Here is a 25699-nt window from a genome sequence, read left to right as displayed (position 1 = left end):
GACTCGGGGAAGGTCATTTTAAATTCACTTATCGAGGGGTTTAAATTATTTTGTGTGCTATAGGTAGTTTAATAAATTTCGCGCGAGAAAGCGATAAGTTCAGTAATGTGTAGTGGTAGTCTTACGCTTATTCCGGCCAAGCTCTAATTCGTCAAATAATAATTATTTTTGAGTTTTAATTATATCATTATTACAGTCAATATCATCACACTTGACATTTCACCGTCGAGTTCTGCGGTGAGTTACAAGTTTATTCGTAAAGGAACGCTTACAAGGCACAGATTAATTTAATCGAAAAATCAAATGTCAATTAAAGATACTTAATTGTGTATATAGATACATTTAATTAATTATATTACTTATAATAACTTCGACAAAAACGTTTTTAATTTTAGGTTGTATTTAATATTCGTTTAAATATAAATTGTGGGTCTTATTAAATATCTTATAAGCTATTGTATTCCAAGTATGTACTTATAATTTGATTCTTTGATTTAAGAACGAATAAAAATGACCATTAAAGACTTACCTGTGACGACAGTTGCGAGGAGAAGTCCAAAAAGAGCGGGAAGGACAGCCATCTTGTTCTATACAAATCCTCTCACAGACACTCACACACTCGCATAACTAGACACGAAAGCGGTCACTTTTTATCCTTTTTGGTTTAAAAAAATCCAAACAGGTTTAAACTGGACTCTTCTGTCTCACTCGCGCACGTGTTCGCCGCTGTCGTCGTCTCTTTCACTCTGCAACAAAAAACAACAATGTACGACCATTTTTTTCCGGGCAAGGTGTTTTGGAGTTATGTAATTCAAAACCGATGGGGTCTGAACTACGTTCTGTCATTATTAGGGTGATTTTGAACGGTTTGTTTCATAATTTAATCTCTAGATGGGCCAAGATATACTGGGAATTCTATGAAGGCATAAATAATGATACTTTTTTATACTGAGGTAAGCTTCGACCTTATCTTTTTTTTATATATTTTAATAAAGCAACGATGTTATTCTTGACGTAAATTCAAATTTTTCTAGTCTTCTTAATAAAAATTTTATTTTGATTTAAAATACTGTTAGGTCCGAACAGTATTTTGAAATTATTGTACCATAAATAAGTTTTTATTTAATATCAAAGCGTAGGGATAAACGACTTTTACAAAGTCATCTTGGTCAACCGAATCTGGCTGTAAAATCATAATGTACTTTATTCAAGTAGGCTTTTACAGACATTTAATATTACACGATTCATTTTAATGTTAAGTCAGAAAATGTAGATTCTACAAATAAATTCTAAGAAATTCAGTAGTTAAGTACTCTTTTATATCGATCAAAAAATGTATATACTATACTAATAATTATATTCTGTATGAAAATCAACAGAAACTAACTTAAGCATTTTTTATCATAAACTAGCTATTCGACCACATCACACGGATACAATAAAAGTATATATATATACAACTTCAAGATTGAAGAACAAATAAAAAATGTTTTTTTTTTTATTATTTTTCCGGTTAGGAAAATTTAAAATTGTCGACTATAGCATGCATGTATTGTACATATAAACCTTCCTCTTGAATCACTGTGTTTATTGATGGAAGCCGCATTAAAATCCGTTACGTAGTTTACAAGATCTAAGCGTACAGACGGCGGGAAGCGACTTTGTTTTATACTATGTAATCATTATATATATACGACTTCAAATTACAGTTTTACCGACTTCAAATTTAGTCTATTAAAGCGACAATCGTGAATATTATGTTCGTATTATTAATTATTTATATTGAGTAAGTAAGTCCCTTTCCCTTTGTTTTATACTAGGTAGATTATCATGTAAACAGAGCCGTCTCAAGCTATGCTGGGACCCTTGGGCTTCCTTGAATTTGAGGCCCTTTTGGTAGATATTTACTAGCATGTACAAATAATTTGATTTGGGCCAGGCCTTAAGTATAGTTTCAAATAAACGGTAATTTTCGTATATTCGTAGGAATCTGATTGGTTGTACAATCTTATATATATTTTATATATTTTTTCTATTTATTTCACGAAGAGCACGTCTTTCTAGTTAGAGTAGTCGATATTAATCGACTATCGTCAATAGCTTTGAATAATTATGTTAGTTATTTCTTACAAAATTATCACTTTCGAAAATTTACATAGCAGACAACGTGGGCACAAACGTGTAAAGGACATTGTTGGTTCATCATGGCCTTCTCAGGATGGGGGCCCTGGGCACGTGCCCCATGTGCCCTATGGTAAAGACGGTAATGCATATATAGTATAATGAACATTATTAATACGTATATTTTATATACTCTTATTATGATAAACTGACTTAAATTCCACGATGTATAAAATTCTCAGTAATAAATTGTTTCGATTATTAAAAAGTTAGAAAAGCATTTGTTTCTTAAATATCTCGGATTCTGCGGCTCGGGATCTTCGAGTTTAATTGAAAATCTCTGCGATACTGAAGCTGGAGGCTTTGTAACTTTGATTTATACATTGCCTAAGTTTAGAACTTGGGTGGTGTCACTGGAAATGATTATTTCTTCTTCAAAGTAATAATATTAGTCTTGAATAGTAGCCCCCAGTATTAGGCAAAAGGACTCGTCAGTTTATATTATTAAAATTGTTTGTAGCCGTAGTGAGCCGAGATGTCCCAGTGGTTAGAACGCGTGCATCTTAACCGATGATTTCGGGTTCAAAACCAGGCAGGCACCACTGAAATTTCATGTGCTTAATTTGTGTTTATAATTCATCTCGTGCTCGGCGGTGAAGCAAAACATCGTGAGGAAACCTGCATGTGTCTAATTTCAACGAAATTCAGCCACATGTGTATTCCGCCAACCCGCATTGGAGCAGCGTGGTGGAATATGCTCCAAACCTTCTCCTCAAAGGGAGAGGAGGCCTTTATCCCAGCAGTGGAACATTTACGGGCTGCTAATATATAATAATATATAAAATATAATATTGTTTGTAGAGCTATAAAAAGCTTTATTACGATATAGGTACATTTAGATTATCTATATTAAGGGCATGAATATTTAGCGTTGCCTTCGAATACCAAACCGCAGTTCACGGTTCCAATTGTTCTAACAACTGAGCTATGTCAGTAAGAATTATTTTATAAATATGACGAGCACATCATTCAACCAAAATTTCTTTAACATCCGAAGTATTGGTATGAGTTTTAATTAAAATAACCAAGCAACTATGTTTATTTGTACTCCTGTCGACTTCTGCCGTTCTCACGCATAGGTACGGTCAGCACAAAAAATATAACATATTTACGTCTTTTGACGTGGAGTAAAATTCCAAGATTTAATATGATGTTACGAAAACTCGAACTGATCACTTTTTTCTATTTCATTTGATGCTTTTTTTAGTATACTTATTTACGAATGATATATGATATATGACTACAGTTTGATCAATTGTTTTGAGAAAATAGGTGGACGTCCTTTATTAGTACATATACTTTAAAGTATTACGTATATAAAATTGGTTTGATAATAGATTTAATACACTATAAAAAGATATGCTAATTACAGTAATTGATAAAATTAAATAATATTTTTCTGTCAACGGTACACGATGCGCCGCTGCGCGGGCGCATCCGTTGCACAGAAATAGCTTGCTTTGTCCCGAAGCCGTTCATACCGTCGATACTCGATCTCTCCTTAGCCATTTCTAATTTAACATATAAGGATATAATACGCACTGTTTGTATAACGCATTTGTTTCAATTTAAATACAAATGATTGGCCTGTAAACATTATATTTCCTTCTAGATTTTCTAATGCATTTAAAGGTAAAAACTGCAATAAAATCAAAATCAAAACACACTTTTGAATCCTACATTTTACAATATTCATTTAAATAAAAAGTTACCAAGAATGACCGCCATGAAACTCAGTAGTTAATCTTTTTAACCAATCGAATAATGTACCGCCAATAAACCAATATTAATGTTTGTGCCATCAACAAATATATCCAAACTCTTCTATCAATAATATAAAATTGTCTTTTACGTCAATTGATTTCGGTAAATATTTTATAAATAAATAAATAAATATTGGACAACATCACATACATTACTCTGATCTCAATGTAAGTAGCTAAAGCACTTGTGTTAATGAAAATCAGACGTAACAACGGTACCACAAACACCCACATAGAAAACTAATGAACTTTTTCTGCATCGACTCGGCCGGGAATCGAACCTCGGAGTGGCGTATTCATGAAAACCTGGTGTACACACTACTTTACCACGGAGGTCGTTCATATAAATGTAGTTTTAAAGTAACCGCAACAAAATAATGATCAAGTATATAGTTACCAACATAAGATTATCAGAGCCAGTACTTTTACCAAACGCTCGAAGATTCCTCTCTTACTGATAAAAGCGTCTACCTAAAATAGTTCCCTAATATACTTGGATTTCACAAATATTTTCAACTTGTACGCGAACGAAGTTGCGGGCAAAAGCTGTTATACAATAGTTTGTAAGTTATGGTAACATTGTGGTAATGAAATAGCTTTTATAACAAAGCGTGTAAGTGTGGATGATTTCACCCCTAACGGTGGTACCACTCTGACGTCATTGTTGGCACACCGTTGCTGAGTTACCATTGATCGGGGCGATCACCCCTTCGCGCCCCCATATACCTCATAATACACTTGATCGCGTCTTTACGGTGTTAGAAGTTTTGAAAGCATAATTTCAGCATTTTAGTAATAATACTGTTGTATTGATAATAAAAGAGAATACTTTATAACATACTAGTTTCGGTCTGCGGTTTCGCTTACACTCTGTGTACTTTTTTGCACCCCAAACGAGAAAATAATAATTATCAGTTGAGACGATAATTCGTCAAAACGTAACAAATAAAAAACTAATTTTCACATTTATAATACATATAACTAAGGAAAATAAAAATTATTACTGTTGTGCTGATATTGGCGGATAAAATTTCGACGCAGATGAATTATAGACATGGATGAGAAGGGCCGAAGATCGGGCTCAGTGGAGCGCCTTAGGGGACTACGTCCAGCAATAGAGTAATACACTCAGAACTTGAAAATTAAGTGGTGCTTGGATTCGAAGACGAACCTGCTCCTAATTACAATATGATGCAAATAATAACTGTGCTAGAAAGCTATATATCAACAGATGGAGTTTCTCCCCTAAATCTGTGCGTCAAGAGTGCGTAACAATATTTTCTTAGACATTTAACTAGTGGAAAACGAATGGTGAATTAGTTAACTTCTGAGTTTATTGCCGGTTCTCCTCGGTAGGATCTAGTCAGCTTTGCAATGATATTTTAAAGTTCTTGTAAAAGACACTTGACTAAAGTACTGAAGCCTCTACGAGGTCTGGACAGACGCGCACTTTTTGACAGGAGCCTCTATGTAACCGGACGGACGAAAGAGAATATACATTTTTAATTGAATTCTAAAACAGATGGAAGTTTTTTTTTCTTATCCGGCTTGAACTCGGGATCTCGCGATCTGCGACCATATTTTTAACCAATAGACCATTGACGAAGACAGTATATACGTACATACTTGTACAAAGTACAATTTGTTTCGAACCAAAACCTTAACGGGATAAATGATAAAACGAGCAAAACCACAGAACATCGTTGTCATTAGCGCTATACATCACGACACAAAACATAGGCAATTAGCCTTAAATCATGTTACGTCGAATGTGGGGAATGTGGCTATAAATCTGTAATGTTGCCTGTAATTCCAGTCTCCTTTAATATTTACATTCTTCTGCTTATTATATCTAATTTATAATTAAAATAAATTACTTGGTGGTAGGGCCGTCGGGGTACCACCCACTCATAAGATATTCTACCGCCAAAGTACTACTGTACTCAGTATTGTTGGAAGGTTGAGTAAGTCAGTGTAACTACAGGCATAAGGGATAACACCTTAGTTCTCAAGGTTGGTGGCGCATTGGCGATGTACGGAATGGTTAATATTTCTTGGTGCCATTGTCTATGAGCGGCGGTGACCACTTACCATCAGGTGGCAGATATGCTCGTCCGCCAACATATGGAATAAAATTATAAGCCAGCGGAGGTTCTAGGTTCAAGCTCCGAGTCAATACGATTACTAGATTTTGCAAACCGGAAACTGGAATCTAAAGCCGTTGGTCCTGCGTCCAAATTCTTTCCAGTTCCTATTCTTGGATTATGGCAGCGGGTATATGTAAGCACTAGTCCTATGTGCCTTGTGCATTTAGTCATTCTTGTGATGCTGTGGTGGAATTCGGTCAGGAAGACATCATCAACTTACTCCAGATGGGAATATGAAAGATACCCTTGTTTGTCGTCTCCTTGGGTATTTCCTCTTAAGGACAATAGTTGGAGCTTATTCACACTGCTGGATCATATTTCACACACGCACTTCACTACATATTATGACACATACACCTTCGCCGCGTCTGGCTGTCTGTCTGAACGCGATAAACTCAAAAATCACCGAACAGATTGACATACGATGTCCAATGGACAGTGATTCATGATGATTCATACTTTAGGTGTAAATTTTATTCGTGCGAAGTCGGAAATGGTAGCTAGTTATTTAGAAATAATAAAAAGATGTTTATATACATAAACTTTATTTGAAACAGGTAGACGAAGTACAGTAAACTTCGGAAGAAACTACGGCGGCGCTCAACACAAGGCGAATACATTTCGAAGTTATTTCCGGCATATGGAGGTATTCTCACGATGTTTTCATTGCAAGCATAGGATGGATTCTAAACACAAAATATGACGCTTGCTAAATTTTGCGGTTGCTACATTTTAACTTTCCTGTCTCAGATTACGACATACGTTTTCAACTAAATTAATTACATTTATAACCCAGTTTTTATAACTTCTAGAAACGATCCTTATTAGTGACACTCGGTTCATGAAATAAGATATTATTTTCAAGCAAAACATTTGAACACATCTTAAAGTTTTCATCAAAACAACACAACTATTAATATTCTTTATAATACCCCTAATCAGTTAAAATAATTACTGGAACAATTCATCCTGTATTGTTGATTAACCAGAAATAAACCGCGTTATACGTTATCAGAAAAACAGTTTAATGAGTAACAGAAAACGCGAACGATAAGACGTTAGTTACACGTAAATAATAAACTTTATGGCGACCCGAATGCACTATCAACTGCAGTTATGTTGGGGGTATCTGCACTGTGCGTTTTAAAACTAGTTTTAAAGGAGAGTCCACTGTTATCAATGATACGAGGACCATTACATATCAACATTTTCCTTGGTAGGAGAGTATTGTGTAAGTTCGTCTGAGTAGAAACAAAAGTTAAGGTTCGGGCAAGGACTTACGGCTTCTCATGTTCTGAAGAACGGAAGTAAAAACACCAGTTTTCAGGTATCGGGAACACAAATGAAAATATCACGATATTAAGATTTTTAGATATGATTTGAGATTAATGCACTGACCACAACAAAATTTAATAACGGCAGGCGAATGATAATGGAGCAATGGCTGTTATACATGTATATCAAGAGATCAGAATTTCATATCTTCACACATAAACCGTTGTTATTACTACAAATTATTCCAGAAATAATTGGCTCAATAAAACCTAATTAAGTTCTTTGAGTATTTAATTAAAAAATCAATAAGCAACAGCTACATGCGAAAGTGGCCTATTTGCAATGTAAAAGTGTGCCAAGTTCCCGTCAAGTAGAAAGTAAAACTTACGATTATTACTGCTTAACTGTGCTTAACTCGATAAGCTCTCTATACGGCACGTTCGATCAAAACAACTATATCGTATTAGGGATCCGTTGGCGAATGAAATATCCTCACTAATATTATAAATGTGCAGAGATGTGCACAAGAGTTTGTTTGTTACAAAACAAAACAATCGGTCATGAAATTTTGCTTTACACATAGGGGTAGAGAAAATACCTAAAAAGTGGGAGTTTCTTTGCGTGCGCACTTGTCATAAGGCGTTGACCAATACTGAACGCACTGGATAGGCGTGTGGAAGAGCGCAGTAGGGGTGAGGTGTGTTAATGATCCGAAGAAAGTGGCAGAACCTGTCTAAATAGGAAAGGCGGAAAACTGGGGCTTTGGTTTACCATAGGAGAGGCCTATGTCTATTAGTGGATGAAACAGCACCAAAATAGTACTCAAAGATCTTATTACACGAAGTAATCGACTTATGTGATAAACTTTTATAAATCAAATAAAATTGTTCGAGTATGTAATGTAATATGTTACATATATACAAACATACTATCACATTTATTTAAGACAATACCTCTCGTTGATCGGATGAGTAAATTATAAGAATGTATATTTGGAGATCTTGGGTGTAAATATTGGGCCCCAACTCTCAGTTAAATTTCAGTCGAGACTTCAACACTAGTCGTGTTCGATTGCTATCCTTATCGTCGGACTGCTGCACTTGAGTGGACACTCAATTATAATCTCCCCGGTGACTAGACTTTCCTCCGCGCCGCATATCCCTCCGGAACTCATTATCATATACTATGTATTTATTTAACATCAGCTACCCGTCCCAGCTTCCCACGAGTGCAAAAAGGTCTATGTATAACTTTAAAATGAAAAAAAATATATCCCGCTGAGTTTCTTTCGCCGGTTCTTCTCAGGTCCGAGGTGCTAAATTCCGAACCGGTGGTAGATTTTTGACAATCAATAAGCAAGTGCAAACACTTCTATATTGAATAAAGATTTTTGACTTTGACTTTGACTTTGACTTTTATGATAAAAAACGCGCATACATACCGGCAAGGAAAGTATAGTGTGCATGTAAACTATTGTTCTGTTTCTTGGTGAAAATCGCATTAAAGTCCGCTGCGTAGTTTAAAAGTTCTAAGCGTACAGACGGCGGGTACGACTTCGTTTTACACTACGTAGACATACCCAATTGCAATAAAATTAATTAAAATATAATGATAAGCAGTAACAATTAAAACATTTAAATAATTTTACTGCGTGATAATTGAAAGTCAGAATATTATAATTGGACGCGAGAAATTTTGAATTAATTATCATTTTTATAAATAGGTATAATACACAAGTGAAACGGAAAAGGTATATTGTGACGTCGAACAATAATCTGACAGACATTTTTATCTTTGCCGTTTCATAGATTCAAGTAAATTGTAAAAAATACATTGGTAAAGAAGGCATATCATTCGATACAAGATTATATTGATGATAAAAAAGCGTGGAGTTAATGCTTGTTGACTTCTACTACATATATAATTGTATTTAACTAAAACGACTGTATTTTTAGTTGTCGAAAAAGAGTAACTACTGAGTTTCTTGCCGGTTCTTCTCGGTAGAATCTACATTCCGAACCGGTGGTAGCTTTACTTTAAATAGTTTGTTAAATGACGATTTAAAAGCCTACTTGAATAAAGTATATTTTTATTCTTTAATTTTTATTTTGAATCTACACATCAGTTACTAGCTGAACTTGCGGCTTTATTCGCGCGTAATTTATAAACCTTTACCTATAACACTCAATCACGCCCCCATTTTAGGTGAAAGGTGAATTAAAAAAAGACCATGGTGTTCCCTGGAACTCAAACTATCTCGAATCAAAATTTCATCATATCAGCGGTTCATGCATGTAGATGTACAAGATTACTTCCGCAATTATATTAGTATAGATATACAATGGCTTGCGTCTCTGGCTGGCACATGCTGACAATGCTTTTAGAGGAACAGTGAGAAAGTATTTTGATAGAGCCTTCGACTTAATCAACGCGTCATTCTTTTTAGAATCCAAGACTCCTAGATAAATAAATATTGTCGTTTTTGAAAGACAGTCGCGTCCGTTGGAAATGCACATACATAAAATATACGTGTATTCCGTATTCTCTCCTCAGAAGGACACAATCCGAAGTTTATTTAACCATTGCTTTAATTGGGTTGGTAGAGTGGATGAGTTTTTTTTTTTTTTTAAAAAAAAAAAAAAGATCATGATATATATATAAATATTGTTGGAATATACATCTTATCCGAGCGACATCTGCGTCACGTCACACAAATTCCCTTGTAAAAAGTAGGCGGTAGCTGTGCAGCGGACGCGTTAGATCGCCACCGCTAGCAGGATTAGGACGTATCGTACTTCGTTATTACTGTGAAGTGTGATTATTGATGGTTATTTGTGTTGTAGATTAAAGACCATTGCTTAAGGGGTTATCCTATTTGTTTTTTTTTAAGTAATTCCCACTTCTGGTTCTAAAATTATCTTATATTTGCCAGGTGGCCCATTTGCTAGTCCGCTCACCTGTATCATAAAAAACATGAAACAATTGCTTATCAATAAACCGTTTCGTATCAATTTTCCGGTTACAACCTATTCGATATAGGCGATTGAAACGCTTAACAATGTATTGTAAGTACATACTCTTGTAATGTAGGTTAAGAGTTTAGGTAATGTTTACTGTCTATATACATGTAAGAAATACACGATACGTATACCAAAATAACATTTTTTATAATTTTTGTCAGTCTGTTTGTTACGGCTAATCTCTGGAACGGCTGACCCGATTTTGACTTTGACTTTGACTGGTAGATAGTTGATGTAATAAAGAGAAACTAAAGCTACTTATATTTAAGAATTATATACAAAGTCACTTTTGAAATATCTAAAAAAATTGATTGATTTATCCATACTAATATTATAAATGCGAAACTAACTCTGTCTGTCTGTTGCTCTTTCGCGGCCAAACCACTGCACCAAATTTAATGATATTTGGTATGAAGCAAGAACTCCGAGAAAAGTCATTTTTTTCCCCTTACGTAGAAGTGGGGGGTTTGTGGGACTCGCCGGTGCTCAAGATGCTTGCTACCCGGTGGTATACCGGAATACTCTACGATACGTCTCATAGGCGAGCGCCACGGGATCGCCTTCGTATGCTACCGTGACGAAGACTTTTTATGCTTACGTGAAGACCAAACCCCTACAATGCGAGCAAAGCCGCGATCGACAACTAGTTATATATATAGTTCAGTGGATTGGTAATGAAAGAGCGACAGACAGCCAGACAGAGTTAGTTTCACATTTATAATATTGGATAGTTTATGTATTTCAAGAAAAAGAGTACCACTGAATTTCTTTCAGGTTCTTATCGATAAGGTTCTACAGCGAACAGGGGGTAACTTTAAACTTCAACGTATGATTCAAAAGTACTTGTTTAATATTAATTACACGAGGTTAACGCACTTACCTGTTTATATATAGACGAACTTGTACCAGAGAATACGACCTCGAAAACTTTGTAATTAGGATAAAAGTTTTGAGAATATGAAGTTGTTTGAAAGTACGAGAAAAAAGTCCCTGAGGGTTTCGAGGCAGTCTATTATAAAACCTGTAGTTTTGTTGCTAGAATTATATTTCTATATTAACAAAGAAAATGATATTATATAATTTGTACCCCATAGCAAACTGGAATAATGTAGCTTTCTACCAGTGAAAACATTTTTTAGAATTGGATCATTATATGCGGCGACTACCCCCTACATACAAACATACAAATTTTACCATTTTTATAATATTAGTAAACGTAATCGTTCGTATTGGCTGTCTACTACTTATTTATTCTAAAGTAACAATTGCAAAATATATATATGTATATATATATATATGATGATCTGTAAAAAATCAACTTAAATGGGAGGAGGATTAAATTCGGGGATAGCTTTGTATGTATTTTACACAAGAAGTCTTGACGAGGAAGTGGTATTTACACAAGACTAAAGCCTTCTTTCTCATTTATTTTTGGAAGGATATTTTAGTTTTAGATTGTCTGGAAGGTAGTAGAACTAGAAGCTGTGTTTGTTTCTATTTGATATTTTTTGGTCTAAGATTTTTCGTCTCTTGTGTCTGTACACTGGCGCAGTTAACAACGTGACATGTACCGATTTATAGTTAAGTTCGTTGTGTAATATTAATAGTTAAAATATTTCCTGATTTGAAGTAAATAATTAATTATAATGAACTAGCTGATGTCGCAAAAGGCCAAGGAGACTGAGATCGCAACGTGATATCGACAGAGTGAAAGGTATAGGCCGGGGAGCGATTGACGAAGTACTTCACTTATCTGTTAATTTAAATTTATTTCTCAATTATTGTTGAGACATTAAATTAAAAAATATTTAGACGTTTCGATTTTTATATTAGGAATTTTGTCGAGGTTTTATCAGTAGATCATTTTCAATAGATGACAGATAAATAATCCGGTCATCTCAAAGCCGTTTGTTCAGTCCTGTCACACTGGCGCAGCAGTAAGTTGAGAAAGTAAAATATATTTAATATGAAAATAAATAATCAATCATTATACGAAGGATATCTTTGAGAAACTTATATATCATTAAATATTTTTTATAAGTAACAAATCCATTTTCAAGGAGAAAACTAACATATAATTTACTAATGAATAAATACAAGAATTTATACAAATTTTTCCTGATATAAAAATATATTTAACCAACCATAACATCATTTCAATTTCAGCTTTAAAAACGAAAAGTATTACCCAATTTAAATCTTCACCTAGCATCGACATCTGAATAGTGATTTAAGCTCTTAAGGCGTCAAGCCATCAAATGACTCAACAGGAATCCACTTTAACGCTACAATGATTCAAACTTCTCCATTATGACGTTAAATCGACGTGTTCCGTGTATTAACCCGATTTCGTTACTTTCTCTTCTTAAATGCCAGTTGTGGTTTCTACTAAACTTTTTGTCCTCAATGAATAATATCTATATAGTGATTGTTTAAACTTTTTTTTTTAAATATTATCTTGAGTAATTTAAATTTAATATTAAACATTGGTATTTTTTTCTTATAAGTACTGTAAGTAGTACAATTTCCTGTACATATTTAATAAGGAATGTTAATAAAAGAACAAACTATCCGTTTACATATTAAGGCATAACAAAAGATATTACTGGTCTCAATACAAAAAAACTATATGAAAAAAAAGTCTCAATAATAGTCCCCGCCTCCTGGCCTACGTAGCATACCGGTTGGCTCAGTACAATGGGCAAACGGGTCTGCGGTCAGTGACCTGCGGTTTGATCTAACTTTGAATAGATGTTAGGAATCATATTAATTACTAGCCACGAAATACATACAAATTAAAAAAAAAAACGAATTTTTCACTGAAACATAGAAGTCACAAAATAATGTAAATTATTCATCTAAACTGACGATACGAAACTTGTACAAAAAAGGGGAATACGGTATCTAACATCTGTCCCTCCCGCATACGCAGACGAAACCGGGGCTGGAGACTAACCTATAACATACGTGTACTCTATTCCAACCATAACAGGAGACAAGCCCAATAAAGAACACTTGACAGCAAATCGACGCAACATCATTGGTCGAGAGCTCGATTAATCTATGATATTCACTATGGATTTGCGAAATAATGGCGTTTTGAACGTCGACGAAACTGTTATCGGAATTTTGGAAGTAAAATTAAAGTGGATATAAGTAGTTAAATGTATTGTATTATAAATAAAGATATATTAATCATAAACTCTTAGTAGTGCACAATGTCGCTGAGTTATTACCAAATCGCATTAAATACGTAAATCTAAGGTTTGTTTATCTTTACTCCTACTTCGATTGGATTGAAATAACTAACACTAAATCAGTTTTAAATAAAAATATAAAAAAGTATAGCGTCATTATTACGTGATCTCTACAAGATGTTCTTTTATATAAACTTTGTTTAAAACATCTGCCTAAAAAGAAGTTGGAAAAGATCTCGTTAACTTTTTTTTTTTTTAAATAAATTACGTGCTCTCTAAGCTTAGATGGTTCCGTGATTAAAACACGTACATTTTACATCGGAGGTTGCGGAATCATTTTAGTTTTTTAATTTGTATTTGACAACAACCTAAGACACTGGCATCAGATCTGATCTCTTACGCTATTCATATTTATCTGATGGTACGTGGTCATCGCCACCCATAGGCATCAGGACTGTAAGAAATATTAATATCTTAATTCGCCAATGGGCCCCCAACATTAAGCCTCGGTTATGTCTCTTATGGCTGTAGATACACTGACTCACTCAAAATGAAAAAAATCAAAATATACTTTATTCAAGTAGGCTTTTACAAGCACTTTTGAATCGTCATTTAACGAACTATATTCAGTGAATCTACCACCAGCAGTAGTTAGTTATTTCATCTTTTAAAGCGGAACACAACGATACTTAGTATTGCTGTTTGGCGGTAGAATACACAATAAGTCGGCGGTACCTACCTAAACTGGAAATGTCTGTTTGTTGACTAATATTAATTTTAATTTGACATACATTATGAGTCTTTTCGCAAAACCGGGGACAACCGCTAGTTTGTCCGCAATTGATAATCAGCCCCGTTTCAAATCAACGTAATTCACACACATAAAGGTAATGAGCTTTTTGTTAAAAGCTAACGGTTGAAACGCGTTATTCGTTTTGAGACGAAACGGCGCAGTGGATAGACGTATGTTGTTCACTAATGGGTTAACAGTGCTTATCGACTATAAATTTTTTTCATTGGCTGAAAATATAATTACAATTAAATTAATTATCTAATTATTTTTTATTATATTATAGTTTGATTATACAACAGTTGTCGCTCGCGGCTTTATTGATTGTCAGGCATGAAAAGTCGTCCATGTCTTTCTTTGGGTTTTAAACTTGATCCATTCCAAACTTCATCAAATTCGGTTCAGTAGTTTTAGTATAGATATCCTGTTGCAATTTTACCTAAGACGTTGTCACTATGCTATGTCTTGAGCTATGTAAGCGACAGTTCTTGGGTTACCAGAAGGTGGACCAATATAGACCAGACCATTTAAGAAACTTTTCTCTGGATCTATCTTATAAGGTTAGTTAGTAACATAGCGACTTGCTCAAAGCCCTACCAAGTTTCCTGATTGATGATCAAAGCACACTCAAAACTACTTCTACAGTCAACTTTGGAGCAGTCGTTTGTTATTAACGTAGCCATCGCTAAGCAAGAATTTTTGGTAATTTCAACTTTAAGGTAACTTTGAATTTTACCCGTACGAAGTCGGGACGGGCTAGTTCAGTTCGCTCGCTCGGAGCATCGGACGAAGTTCATTTGCTCTAATTACAATTCCCCCGAGAGATATCATTTAAACTTCACAATGTTTAAAACTTCCGAACATATTATGAAACGAAATAAAAACTCCGAACGAGCGCTTTAAAGTGAGTACCGTTTAATATTTTAATGTTTCTACAAAAACATCATGTTTACAAATACTTCATCAAAAACATTTTGTTACATAAAATATTCTCTTTTGAATTTTAATTGTCTTTATTGTTCATCTCCCGTACGTGTAACCTCCAAAGGTTCTAACACCTCAACCCGAAATGGAATGCGTGTAATTTCAAAACCTCTCTTTAAAGAAATAATTCTCAGTTACTGATGATGGTGCCCTGGCCGATTTTGGCCATACAACGAATCACAAGGGAATACCACGCAGACAACTATATGTAATGCACGAGTCTCTATACCGTCACTGTCATAACCAATGGGACGGCAAATCCGATACGACCAGAAAGAAATCCCCACAAACGGCTCTACGTGCTCTCCGAGGCACAGAAGTGTCACGTCGGCTTCCAGATTCACTATATTGAAATTATATTTTAGATCTTAAGGAGCTACACTAAACAATACAACCAGTATTCTATCAAAGATGAATAAGATTTATATACTAACATAAATATACATAACGTTTGCTAATATATATTTAAGAGTATTTCATGTAACGGTCCGCAATACGGCCTTCAGAGACTTGTTTTCCGTTACGCTCCGTTGCTTTTGGGTTGATGTGCCGATTAGTGACGTCATGGGGAAAATTACACAAGATTTTTAATTACATTATAGTCTAGTCGTGAGTCAGAGAACTTCAGATCATAAAACGAAAGGCAAGGCGGCGTGTACGGAACAATATAGTGAAGCTAACAGCAATATTTAGTTTGAAGGGTGAATGAGCTAGTGTGACTACAGTCTTCAGGCACGAGGGACGTAAAAGAAGTTATACAACCAAGGCTGGTGGCGCACTGACAGTGTAAGGAATGGCTAATAATTCTAACAGCGCCCATGCCTATGTATTAACTTGTCTATATCGTAAAGAGCAATTTTGACAAACAAAAAGACGCGTCGTTTTGCACCAGCAGGAATTTGCATACGCTTTTTGTACCTATCTTTTATAATACACAAATTGAACTATGATATTTTGTTGCACGAAACATTTATTAAATTAACTCATAGATATATTAAAACGTCACCATCAAAGGCGACCATCAAAGCATGTGTAAGAGGCACGTTACAATATTTGTTAAACCCTAATGGTGTTAACATTACAGGTGACACCGCGTTCGTATTGATATTTGCAACAAAAATAACAATTAACTGACTAAGTATCTCAAGTAACATTTCTATTCGATTTTATGACCTTATTAATTACCTACCCTTTTGATAAGGGTTTACAATATTACATAAAGTTATAATTGAAGACAAATATACCCAAAAACGATAATTATTTTCTGATCATTTTTTCATTTTTATTATAGTTCTTATATAGATTACAATAGTAGTACTAGTAAGTATTTATTTATATAGATTAGTACTTTTATTTATATAGCTGTCGCCCGAGACGTCGGTCGCTTCCTTGGGGTTCAAGCTGCTTCATAGCGGCAGAGTTCAAAAAAAATCTTGCATTTTCTTTGTAGTTTTTATTGTATGCAAGAATTCGAATAATTTCCTGAACATATGTTTTAAATTTATACTCAACGGATACGCGCTAAGCGATGTAAGTCAACTCAACCTAACCCTTTGGGTTATCATTTCCACCCCTAGAAACGCATAATTGGTGGGAAAATGACATATTTATAACACCTCGAATACGAACCAGTTAAGTATTTTCAGAAAAATAGTTAAGTAGTGTTAATATATTTAAATAAGTTTAGTAGTGATTAAATGGCCCGCTATTGGGTTAAACCTTTCGTTCCCGAGTAGATTTTAGATTTTCTTCAACCACACTTCAATGCGAATGGTACATGAGAAAAATTTTAAACCGACACATTGCATTATTTATTTAGATTTGTAAACAAAAATTAAATAAATGGAAAATCGACTCCGAACCCGCTACCTCTGATAAAGTTTCACGCGTTCTAGCCACTAAACCATACCCAACTCTAAAGATAAAATATATAGATGAATCGATTTCCCAACAAAAATAATGACCTTTTGTAATGAAATATTCAGCAATACTAAGTTAATATTGATGTAAAAAACGCAAGGGAAATTAAACCTTATAATAAACTTTTAAAGGCGATAAAGACGAATATTCGTTGCGAAGGTCTTTCACCCGTAACGGTACAAGCCGTTAGTTCGCGCGCAAAACGTCCAATATGGCGAACGTCCTTCATAGACAAAAAAATAATTATCTGCCATTGTCATAATTTTTTATTCCATTGTCTGCTACCTAATGATTAATAATTAATGTTTGTATGGTTGACCCGTGTTGCCTAACTATTCAACCTATAATTATTATTATTTTATGTGATAGGTGGCAAACAAATATGTCCACTAAGAGCTCAAAATATGTACGTCCTAGTGAATTCAGCCATCAATTTCCTTGAGAGTTGTAGCCAATAAAAACATATTGATGGCCGCAAATGTTATGTCGGAGGCTTACAGTAAAACGACAAATAATAACATCTTGAATATATCAGTAATCGTTCAAGCGTTATCAAAATCTATACATTATGGGCAAGCACTTCAGAATGTTCATGACTTTAATTGATGTTAAGTTATAATTAATAATAATAAATCATCTCGTGTTCGGCGGTGAAAAAATCGCTAGAAAAACTGCTACGCAATTAATGTGTCTCTACCAACCAATAGCAGTTTGTTGGAATAAGCTTCAAACTTAGTGTTTAGAGAAGAAAGAAGGCCCAGCCGTGGGAAAACTGTTACTTAAATGTTGTTAGCGCGTGGTTAGTTAAACACTGATTTCTCTATTTGACGTCACTGGTATTCGAGAGAAGAACACAGCTTTGTTTAACTAAACACCTCATATATATCAAAATTAAAATATACTTTATTCAAGTAGGCTTGAATCGTCATTTATCAAACTATTTTAAGTAAAGCTACCACCTGTTCGGAATGTAGATTCTATCGAAAAGAAACGGCAACAAACTCAGTAGTTCGTTTTCAACATCTAAAAATACAGTCATGTTAATCAAATACAATTATATATGTATGTTATATATATAAGTAATACCGTTGATATATTGGTAAAAAAATAAATTCAAATAAAACCAATTGTTAAGCAACGTCTGATTAGCGAGAATCATGAATATTTTATGATTCGTTAAATCCTAACAGGAATTATTCAAAGCGAACAAAATGTAGATTATATCGGATAAAATGTTAACAGACTTGATTGTGAAAGAAATCGTGTCGTCTCTTTCGCACGGGTGCAATTTATAATTAAATAAAATTATATATGTATCATTAGTGCTATTTATAAGACTCAGGGAAATTAGCATTCACTGAAGACTTTAGACTTGAAACGTTAGTTCCGGGGGTTAATAAATTAAACTCTTGATAGTATTGGTACCAGATCAATCAGATCAGCGGAATCAATTAAACATCAGATCAATTTAATTCGGATTGCTGTTACAACGGTTTATCAGAGCGAAGAAATAGTTTTTTTTTTTATGATACAGGGGGCAAACGATCAGGAGGCTCACCTGATGGAAAGTGATACCGTCCATGGACATCTGCAACACCAGGGGGTCTACAGGTGCGTTGCCGGCCTTTGATTGATTTGTGTGTGCATATAATCTCCAGCACAGATGCCAAAGTCCGTTGAAAATGGTCAACCGAGCTAGTATTATCACATTGCTTTTTTTAGTTCATATTCGTTACCAATAACAAACTAACTGGATATTAAATATGGCTGGTAGGAAGTGAGAAGGGTCGAAGATCGGGCTCAGTGGCGCGCCTTGGGGGAGGCCTATGACCAGCAGTGGATTAATACAGGCTGATTATGATGATATTAAATTAATAATTAATTACGTTCCGCCGGATACAGACATTTGCTAATCAAATATATCCGCAAAAACTCATGTTTGGACATAAGTTCGTCAACGTCCCAGAGGACCCGACCCCTCCAATAAACCTGTTGCTTCGCCTAATCTAATGACATCCCTTCCAGTGACGTAAGTGATCTCTAATCTTATTTCCTATTAATATAAATTACTGAATGTTTGTTCGTAACGTTACTTAAGTTACGTATATTTAAAATTCACGTATAAGATATTTTATTCAACATAAAATTATATAGGTGATAATAAAGTTACGAGCTGATACTTGTTGATTTTCGTGCAGGATATATTATATATTTACAAAGATTTAATTGTATTTATCTGACGTAACTTTGTATCTCAAATTGTGGAAAAGAATAACTACTGAGTTCCTTACCGGTACCTCTCGGTATAATCTATATTCCGTACCGGTGGTAGGTTCACAATTGCTTTTAATAGCGTTCTGTGAAATAACTAATCAAAGGTGTTTTACAAGCCTACTTGAATAGAGTTCATTTCAATTTGATATAATATATATTTATACATTTATTATGATAGATAAATCGTTGTGATTTAGTTGATTTTTTTTTATCAATCTATTATCAAATTACTGATAAAGTAACACAGTTTTCTGATCGATCGATACATTGAATGTCGATTGAAAATAAGTTTAAACTCTAGATATAAATACGCTTCAACGTGAGGAATTTCGTTAAGATTTTTAATTAACATAAGTTTATTTTGTTTGTACGTCAATCAAGTTTAATTAGGAACGTATCGATATGAGACCATGAGCAATCCAATCAAAACCGTAGATAATTACTGTTTTTTAATTCCGTTCTTCCTTACCCCCTTTTTCCTTCAATGCCCAACGAAGCGAGTGACAGTATTAAATATAACTATCACAATGGTTTGGATTGTAGATTCTACCGAGAAGCATCACCAAGAAACTCTTTACCTACAGTTATAAACATAGAATTTATTTGATTTAAGACAATTTAGCGTATATTACACTAGTATTATTAGGAGGTGAAATTTGTTTGTATGTTTAACTCGCGAACTAATGATCCAATTCTAAAAATGTTTTAACTGGTAGAAATCTACATTATTCCAGAGTGATAAAGGGTATAAATTATGCTTAAATAATACAATATTCTTTATTAATAATCTGCATCCGTACGAAGCCGTGGCGAATCTGCCTGAATATTTTATTAAGCATTAATACCCTAATTATTTTCAACCCGAAACAGCGACTATTATTAGTGCATTCCATGGCACTAAACCATTCAAACGCTCCAAGTGTCATTCACTCCTTTTCAATATTCACGCTTAATACACAGATAACACAAAACATTCATAATAAAACAACAAAAAATCAAATTCACATCGGAACATTAAAAAAAATACAAAAAGACAAGCCATACAAACTTCTTATAGCAATTCATTTAATCACAATCCAACGGAAGTCCTCGCTGGAAACTGGAATCTAAAATTATCTTCGTAAATAAAACAAGAACCCCACGCATCTGACGTCACAAGATGGCAACCGTCCGCACTGACAGATGGCGCGGAGCCCGCTCCGTTTTGGCGCCATTTCGTCCTTACATGTGCTAGTTTTAACTCTAACGTATGAACTAAATACTTTATTAATTGTTTTATAAACTTTATTTTAAGAGATGAACTCGTGGTAATATTTATAAATCTAAAGATATGTTTTTCTCTTACAAGCAATTTTACTTGGCTTGTTAGTCTGTCAGGGTATCATCAAAAAATATATCACGAAACAAGACCTCTTGTGCTACAGTCACAAGGGACATAACATCTAAGTTGCCAAGGTTTATGTAAGGTCCGATTAATATTTTTTACAGCACCATCGGGAAGATCATTTTCTAGTCAGTACATATTTGAAATAAAAATTAATTATTTTTGTATTCATTATTTTAATTCATACTTTTAAACCTTCTATATTTATACTGCGATGTCCTCTACAAGCTCAAAAGGCTACTGAGTTTCTCTGGTTCTTCTCGGTAGTCTACTTTCCGAACCGGTGGCATCTTTATATTCAAAGCACCTTTTAAGAGCGTGCTTGAATAAAAAATATTTTGATTTTGCTAGATAAATAATAATTTAATTATATTTAATTAATATTATCACGTAATTTAATTACGAAATTTCTTGCTGGTTCTTGTTGGTAGAATCTTAGATCTCGAGCTTGTGATAACTTCGAATCAAACTGAGTTTAGCTTGATGGTATCTTCGTTTCTAAAGGTAAGGGGTTGTAAGAGATGGTTAATATTTCTTACAATGTGCTTGAAGTGCCAATGTCTAAATTAAATGAGGCCACGTGTTTAAATTATCAATATGTCTTAGGCCATGTACGACTTTAAACTATATACATATGTGTACGCCACAGCCCATATACAAAGGCGCTGTAAGAAATATTAACCATTCCTTACATTGCCAATGCCCACCAACCTTGGGTACTAAGATTTTATTTCCTTTGTAACTGTAGTAGCATTGGCTAACTAACCCTTAAAATCGGGACACAACTATACTAAGTATAGCTGTTTGGCGGTAGAATATTTAATAAAGGGATTGTATCTGCCCTGAGGGGCTAGCTTAAAGCCACCATGTGTATATTTTTTTAATGTAATTGTAAATGTTCCATAACAAACGAATTAGTAAATATTTACAAAATACCTCTTTTCGATACCAGTATAATTTACGGTAAAACCTACCCCATATATAGTACCCAATACACCTAAAGCTATGCAGATAACATAATTGAAAAATTGCAAGATTTCCAGTTTGAAATTAACATGAACTAGCTGAGTGTGATTCTCGTGAGATCTGAATGGCGAGACTTGATTAAGTTCCAACGGTTAAACGCCTCGTAATTAATCGAGAACTCCACCGGAAGTGGAATGTTGGAACTTTCTATACTATGTTTAGATTTGCGCTGTCGTTTTTTATCTATATGTGATGGGAAGTGTCTATCTGTTCATTACGTAACCGGAGTTATTTATATATTTGTATATTAGTAAAGAATGGATATTATTCGATACAAGATTATATAGATGATAAAAAAGCGCGGAGTTAATGCTTGTTGACTTCCAGGCAGGAGACATAACATACATATATAATTGTATTTAACTAACATGACTGTATTTTTAGACGTTGAAAAAGAGTAACTACTGAGTTTCTTGCCGGTAGAATATACATTCCGAACCGGTGGTAGATTTACTTTAAATAGTGTGTTAAGATTCAAAAGTGTGTATATTTTGATTTTTGTTTTTTTTTTTTTATATATATATATATAAATCATAATACACTCAATTCAAGTTGATTTATCTCTGAATCGACATTTTACGCTCGTGTTTTAGGGGCTGGGCGGCAGATACTAGGCATAAAGAGTAGCCTACGTCCTTCCTTGGTTTAAGCTTGCTTCATAGCAAAATTTCATCAAATTCGGTTCAGCGTTTTGACCGTGAAAGAGCAACAGACAGAGTTCCTTTCGCTTTTATAATATTAGTATATGTTCAAGCTACTTGTATGTAATAAGTCATGGTAGACCGATGGAAGCCTCGCGTGACGTCTACGATACAATAAATATACGTAACTGCGAAGTAACTACCATGCACCAACGAAATTGGGGTAAGAAATTTCATGTAAATCTGTACTAATTTTATAAAGTTGAGCCGAGATGGCTCAGTGATTAGAACACGTCTTAATAATCGCGAGTTCAAACCCAGGTAAGCACAGAGATTCAATGTTCTTAATTTGTGTTTATAATTCATCTCTTGTTCGGTGAAGAAAACATCGTGAGGAAACCTGCATGGGTGTAATTTCAATGAAATTCTGCCACGTGTGTATCAACATGCATTGGAGAATCGTGGCGGAATAGGTAAAGTAGGTCATATATAAATTAATTAAAATAAAATACATTCAGCTAAATTTTTAATATTATATGACAAAATATATTTCTACAAGAGCAGATTATCGACCTTACTCCCTTGGAATAACGTCCACAGTGCTCTGGAAATCAACTTAATTTCATTACAACTTTGACTATTGACAACAGACTTCAACTTTTAATATTATATTCAAGAATTTTTCGTATATCTAGTCTAATTATAATTAACTATCTACCCGCCCGGCTTCGCACGGACTGATACTAAATATCCAGAATGTCTTTATATACGACTAACAGCTGATTGTCATTAGACAATCCAAACCGCTATGTCCCTGCATTTTAAATCTGTAATATCATCGAAAATATTCATTTAAATTACATGATGTAAAGGGCCAGATTGATCTATATTAAATGCACTTAAGGTACTTAATTGGATAAGGATCACATGTATTTAAGGTACTTAATTGGATAAGGATCAATGCTGTATTGCTTGAAATCGCTTCGAAAATAAGCCATTATTTCTGGTAAAAAGTAAAGGATAATAAATTCTTATCGTAGACCTTTTTAAGTTGTACAATACTGTACACATTATTTGATCTATCTTGTAGGATTCAACTCGTTTCCAATGTGCAAAAAAATGTTTTAATTAACGACAACAACATTGGAAACCTCTAAAATTCTCAGCGTTTCTCCACTATATTGTGCATGCATCATACAAATAAACCTTCCTCTTTAATCACTGTATTCATTAAAAAAAAACCGCATGAAAATCCGTTTCGTAACTTTAAATATCAAAGCATACACCGAGACAGACAGACAGCTAAGCGACTTTGTTTTGTACTATGTAGCGATTATAATTAGTAGTCAACATGGGTTAATACTAAATCTATATCTATATATAAATATATCTTTAATTAAAATAGGTAGGTTGGTAAATTGGCTACCTGATGTTAGTGGTCAATACCATTCATGGTCAAATCATAGTCTTATAGAACTATGTTGAACTAACGAATCTATACTAATATTATAAGCTACCTTGTGAGTCTGTATGTCACTTTGTCTGTTGCTCTTTTACGGCCAAACCGCTGCGCCGAATTTGATAGAGTTTAGTATGAAGCCAGCTGGAAGATTCTTAATACCTAAAACCTAACCAACCGTTCAAACGCGATCGAAGCCGGGAGCGATCACTAGATATAAAGTTGACGTATACTGTGCTGTAACTTCCAGTATGTGGCATATATGTTTTTTATCAGTTATTACACTGTGAATTGTTTATTGTTTTTAAGTAGTTTCAAACCGGACCGGCTCGAAACCTGTGTATCGACTTACGCGGAGCCGGCTTTTGGCAAACAATATATTCAATTATTTCGAATTCTTATTTCGATCATAAATAAATATTCCAGTTCAATTACGTTACGCAACGTAACGTAACTCGGAAACGCGTTCATCTCGAGACGGTAGACATATTCGGACTTGTTTGTTGATTGTTACACTAGTAACTGAACCGGCTTCAGCTGAGGGAAGTGAATTGGGGGTGTCCGGTATTAGTGACCCTGTCTTCTACACCTCCTCGACGTGTATGAAAATATCACGTTTTTTTTTACGGCCTATGTTGGCGGACGAGCGTATGGGCTACCTGGTGGTAAGTGGTCACGACCGCCCATAGACAATGGGCTGTACGAAATATTAACCATGCCTTTCATCGCCAATGCGCCACCAACCTTGGGAATAAAGGGGTCAGAGCAATGACGTTTATATCGGATTAAAGGGAACAATCTGTTTTATATATTAAGACAACGCGTCTGGAATTCCCTTAAAACTCCCCTCACGTAATAAAACAGGTAGATCCAAGTGTGATCCTTCGCCAGTATATTAGTTCACTGAATTAAGGGAAAAAAACATAAACTTTGATCCTGTTAAGCGAAACATTGGGAGATAAATCTCTGCATAAGATAGATTGTATCTGCGACTTTGTTTTGTTTGCTTTTGTAATCCTAGTTAGGAGTTATTATCTCGTGTTTATAGAATACTGGTCGCTCACGTCCTCAGTATTGTAGGGGTCGGTCGTCAGGTCACATAAAAAAGTACCCTTTTTTCCTTGGAGATCAAACTTGCTTTATTCCAAATTTCACCAAACTCGGTTCAATTTTTTGGTCTTGAAATAGCAACAGATAGATACGAATTTATCTTAGTATATATTTAGTTTTTGCTTTAAAACATCCATCGCGCCTTGGGGGTGAGGATGATTGGTTTGTCATCCATCCCCGCCACGGTCCTCCTCTCTAATAAACTAACTATTCATTATTATAAGCAATAAGTTATTTCATTACCATAATTATATATTTTTATGATACACCATAATGATGGATAATGATAGCTCATGTCAAATAAACATTAATAAATAAGCTATATTATTCAGTACAAGATTATCGTAGACTAGATGTGTCCGCGACTTTTTACGCGTTTGAATTTAACAGTAAAGTTATTGTTGTAGCCTAAGTTACTCCTTATTACATCAGCTAAGTGAAAGTCCCGTTAAAATAGGTCCATTCCGGAACAAACAGAGAGACAAAAATTGAAAAAATGTTACTTTGGTATATGTACACTCCAATTTT

General features: G+C 34.4%; 1 protein-coding gene across 5 annotated transcripts in view; it reads right to left on the bottom strand.

Annotated features, from left to right (window-relative positions):
- Positions 1-25699, bottom strand: part of LOC125075097 (fasciclin-3) — a 131660-nt gene that overhangs the window by 92918 nt on the left and 13043 nt on the right. For all 5 annotated transcript variants that reach the window (XM_047686706.1, XM_047686709.1, XM_047686710.1 and 2 more), the window contains exon 2: positions 530-746. In XM_047686706.1, coding sequence (XP_047542662.1) covers positions 530-581 — 52 coding nt within the window. In that variant the 5' untranslated portion in view covers positions 582-746. The remainder of the gene's footprint in view (positions 1-529; positions 747-25699) is intronic.

Source organism: Vanessa atalanta, chromosome 29, assembly GCF_905147765.1.
Source record: "Vanessa atalanta chromosome 29, ilVanAtal1.2, whole genome shotgun sequence".
In the NCBI taxonomy this organism is placed as follows: Eukaryota; Metazoa; Arthropoda; class Insecta; order Lepidoptera; family Nymphalidae; genus Vanessa; species Vanessa atalanta.
Note: the sequence above shows the minus strand (reverse complement) of the source record. Positions and strands in the feature narration are given on the sequence as shown.